Genomic DNA, 4537 nt, shown 5'->3' with positions numbered 1-4537 from the left:
TCCCGGCCAAGCATCTTTTTGCGCGAGAGCTTTGCACAAAATTCTCGAAGCTTCAGCTGGCAAATGTGGCAGGGGGCACCCGCTCTGCGCACAACCGCCGGTCCGCAGCTCCTGACTCCTGAGAAGAGTCTTGACTCTTCCTCACTGCACCCAGTCCCCCGTGTCGGAAATGCGGTTCTCCATGCTAACGAAAGAGCCCTTTGAAGTTTGGAGGCTCAACCCTGCAGCAAATCATCTCGTCAATGGTCATCACCCATTATGCCATAAAAACTGTAGAACACGCACGCGAAGCGTCAAGTTTTGTTTTTGTTATTGGGGGCACGTTGCTAGTAACTTGCTACCTATAGTATATTTGCAACTTGCAAGCGTATTTAAAGCCGAAGCAGCCCAGCTACACAGACTCCAGAGTCCACTATCTCAATGTAACGACTCATCATTCATGCAAGGATGATGCTTTTACTCCGTACGAGTACATTGTACATTTGTCGCCTAGGTATACTTGAGAGTCTGCTGCCTTCCTACGTCCTAGAATCTGCTCTGGAATCTGCTGTGGTAAATAGTGATATATAGTGCTGAGCACTGACTTCTCCACCGGCAAGGTATGCAAATTAATGCAGCAAGTGCAAAATCCTTCATGGGCGTCGCGTTTCAGTTAATGCAGGAAGTTGCAAAATCCTTCAGGTACTGCTGCACATGAAGAAGAAGGCCCCCGGTCCAGACGGTTTGCCTGTTGAGTTCTATGTGGCGCTCTCGGGCAATGTTAGAGATTCCTTTGTCAAGATGGTAAACACACTTTGGGAGAGAGAATCCTTGTCTCTTAAAGTTAACAAGGGACTCATCAGACCCATACCCAAGCGCCACCCCTCCGAGAGATTTGGGGACTTGAGACCCCTCTCTGTGCTCAATGTCTCCTACAAACTAAAAGCTAAGATGGTGGCAGTAAGAATAGCAAATCTCGTCCCACAGGTGATCTCTGGGCAACAATATGGCTTTGTGAAGGGTCGTCACATTCAGGACAATGTTCTAACGTGATCTTTGCTCTAGAACACGCATGGGGCAGGAAAGAAGAGATCATACTCCTTAACAATGACTTCGACAAGGCATACGATCGTGTAGAATGGGGCTATGTCATTGTGGTGGTGCAAGCAATGGGATTTGGCAAAAAATTCCTCTCCATCATTAGAACTTTGCTGTCCAACGCCTCGGCTGCTATTCTGATTAATGGGTCAGAAGTTGGCTCATTTGATTTGAGGAAATCCATCAGGCAGGGATGCCCGCTGGCCCCTCTCCTCTTTGCTCTTGTGACTGAACCATTACTTGCTACGTTCAGAAAGCTGATAGTGAGGGGATCTCTTGACCCCATCAGAATTCTAGGTAGCAATGACCCTCTCTTTGCACAACTGTTTGTAGACGATTCAAATTCCATATGCAAGGCAGACCCGGAGCAATTGAATTTGGTTCTCAGGCTATTTGAGATGCAATGTGAAGCCTCGGGCTCCAAGATACAATGGGGGAAGTCAAAAGCCTTGTATGTTTCCAGGAAGGAGCTGCCAGAGTGGATGAGAGCCACAAGTATCCAATGGGTCTCGAGAGGACAGGGGCAACGGTTTCTACGGTGGTGGCCTAAGTTCAAAGCGAAAATCAAGGTATGGTCAAAAGTTCCCCTAAGTCTACTAGGGAGATGCACAGTAGTAAAGCATATACTGGCCCCATCCTCTTTCTATATATTGCCAGTATGTGCATTCTTCAAAACCCATATGTTGCAGATTGAGAAAGCACTAAGAGCCTTCATATGGAAAAAAATGAAATGGAAGTGGCTATCATGGTCAGTTCTATGCTCTCCTAAGAAAATGGGTGGATTTGGAATCCCTGATGTGAAGAGAAGGTCGATTTCCTTTCTCATGAAGCTCTGGGTGCAATTCCTAGACTCTAACGAGCCGTGGGCAGGCTTCCTTGAAGAGGCTATTCGTTCAGCTTTTGTCAGGCACTTCCTTACAATGGACATGTGGACCAAAGTGTTCTCCAGTGCTCCCCTTTGTCTGAAGTCAAACTTCTTTAATAGATTGGTTGTTGCATGGAAGGAGGGCATCACACTGCTCAATTGGAAGGAGCTTCCTGTTGGCACCTCAAACTTTTCTCTTAGGCTGGTTGTAGGTAGCTCAGCTTGGTGGAGGTTGTTTTGTTGTGGGAAACGAAGCACTTGCAAGAAGGGTTGCAGCAAGAGGGGTACAAGTTTGGGAAGACCTCTAGGACCCCTACGCAAAGGACTGGCTATCTCCCCTACAGGTTGGGGTGAAATATATGCTCTCCCAAGACGAGCTCTGGCTGGTGGGATTGATCCTGAGGGATTCCAGCTGACTGGCCATCCAACCCTCAACCCTCAACTGGCTCAAGAGCCGCTGAGTGGGAATGGGAACAGGGAGTATCACTTCATAAGCTTAACACGAAGATGACTGACATGCTACTTGCTTACAACAAGGACTAGTTTCAAAAGGCTAATGACAGATGGTTAAGATCAGACTCGTAGCATCTATGGAGGGGAAGATTCGAGCGGGCTTGGAAGGCCACCCCCTTCAACAAGGTGAATTTCTTCATATAGCGAATTGTTGGAGGTCATTTCTCGATGGGCAACCACGTCCCCTAGCTTCAGGTGGATGATAGATGCAAATTTTGTAGGTCCTTTGCTGAGACCATCACACATCTATTTTGGGACTCCCCGTGGGTTCGGAACGTGTGGAGCATCGTTTGCTCACAATGTGCTAAGGTACTGGGCTTGGAGTTTATATCCAAAGGGGCTGCTATGTTTGGTGCGGAGCTCAGCTCGGACAGAACTGAGCTATGGATAGCTCGGACAGAACTAAGCTATGGAATGTCATCAGATATGTGACTTTACATAGATTATGGGTGGTCCGTTATGAGGTCTTAGTCAATAGGTTGTCTGTTCTTTCTTTGTCCTACAAGCAAGTTGTTATAGATGTTGCCATACAGTCTAGGTGGCTTGTGGCCGTCTAGCCTGATGAAGCACTTAGATCTCAGATGCAAGACCCTGTATGAAATGTCCCTTGGCAAATTTTGAGTAATATATGAGTAGACACTTTCAAAAAAAAAAAAAACTTAACTATCAATGCGCCAAAATGATCACAATCTTCAAGCTTTAAAAATCTTTCGAGCCTAGAGGATGGGTTTCCGATCTTATGTAGTAGTTATCTCATGGGCTAAAATTAAGATTTTGAGCCGCCTGAATTTTCTTAAAAAAGAGTAACTAGGTTGACACTAGGAGTGTTTCTGTCTTGAAACACGTAACTACTAAGTCATTATTGAACTTGAATCGTAGCATTTTGTCAAAACTTTTAAAGTAAAAAAACGAACGAGTAAAAATATACAACATTGGGACTAGGTAGTTCCCAAGATCGTTCAGCCCCCTCTGACATAAGTAGGCGTATAAACACTTGGTATACGCTAGATTTTTCTTTGTTCGGCACTTGTGCAAGGTGCATGTCAGGTTTTGAATTGAAGGCATTCGTTCCGTAAACGTGAGTGCCTTCTCTAGCTCTTCTCTCGCAGTTTTTGTGCTTTAGATAAATTCACCTCTCAAGCACTATAAAGTCTGAATTTTACGATATTGCACTGCAGAGTATCACCGACATAGTTGGCCCCCGTCTAGTTGGTTGACATCTCTTCTAAAAGAAAGTGGGAATCATCTCCACCCCACAAATTGCCGTAATGTCACGAGTGAGCATATTGCCTTGGAGTTCAACTACGAGCGTGCTTCCAAAGCAATATTCAATCAGATTCTGGATGCCACTATAGAGGTGGTAGTGAAGCCCTAGAATTGCAAGCACTTTAGAACCAGCTGGCAGGGGCCGTCCAGCTGGTTATGGCTCAAGTCAAGGATGCCAACCAAAGAGGAGCTCTTGAAGGTGGATTTCGGTAGCTTTGCGATTTGTAATTGAAATTGAGGTACTCCAGATAGAAAGTCCGTAGGAAGGCTACCGTTGAGACAATTTCTAGACATATCCGTCCCTCCAAAATGATTGTTTGCGATGTGCAGGATCTTCCAGGTGGGAAATTTTAAATTGAAAAATCCCGTAAGGTGGTTGTTTTGAAGGTTGAGGCAGACCAGGTCGGTGAGACCTTGCAGCGTGGGAACAGAGCCACTAAGTTGCTAGAGGAGCTGGCAATACACACATATTGGGACATGCTCTTCGATAGTGCTACACAACGAAGATGATCGGCATGCTTTGGTTGCAGTTGCGTCATCTCTTTTCAACAGCAGTCGGGTTTATGATGACAAGTCTCTATCGGTTGCTTCTATGTTTGTTGCCAATCTACAAGCTGATCTTGGTGGTACTAAGCTTTATCATCCTCTTTATCATGCAGTTATTGAGTAGACATCCTGGCTGTGTTGACCGCACCTATTTAGGATCCACAAGCTCAGGAAACACTCTATATGTGTATTTTTGTTAGCGTAGAAACGATCCCATCCGTGAATTGTTAAACACAAAAGCACAAGACGTAGAAGGCAGAGTTCATTTTA

At 45.5% G+C, this 4537-nt stretch overlaps 1 protein-coding gene across 1 annotated transcript; it reads left to right on the top strand.

Moving 5' to 3' along the window:
• The first annotated feature begins 634 nt into the window (after positions 1 to 634).
• Positions 635 to 2453, top strand: LOC147892542 (uncharacterized). Its single transcript, XM_087387435.1, has 3 exons — positions 635 to 681; positions 1061 to 1646; positions 1767 to 2453. Exons 1-3 carry the CDS (start codon positions 635 to 637, stop codon positions 2451 to 2453), a joined length of 1320 nt encoding a protein of 439 aa, XP_087243561.1.
• The last annotated feature ends 2084 nt before the right edge of the window (positions 2454 to 4537 follow it).

This window comes from Dipteris shenzhenensis, chromosome 16 (genome assembly GCF_047967505.1).
Source record: "Dipteris shenzhenensis isolate YYH24624 ecotype China chromosome 16, Dip_SZ_1.0, whole genome shotgun sequence".
Classification (NCBI taxonomy): domain Eukaryota; kingdom Viridiplantae; phylum Streptophyta; class Polypodiopsida; order Gleicheniales; family Dipteridaceae; genus Dipteris; species Dipteris shenzhenensis.
This window is presented reverse-complemented; position numbering and strand designations above follow the sequence as displayed.

Coding starts and splice junctions, on each gene's coding strand:
- LOC147892542 (XM_087387435.1), top strand. CDS start 635: ATGGGCGTCGCGTTTCAGTTAATGCAGGAAGTTGCAAAATCCTTCAG. Junction 682..1,060: donor GAAGTTGCAAAATCCTTCAG/GTACTGCTGCAC, acceptor CGCATGGGGCAG/GAAAGAAGAGATCATACTCC. Junction 1,647..1,766: donor AGTTCAAAGCGAAAATCAAG/GTATGGTCAAAA, acceptor CATATGTTGCAG/ATTGAGAAAGCACTAAGAGC.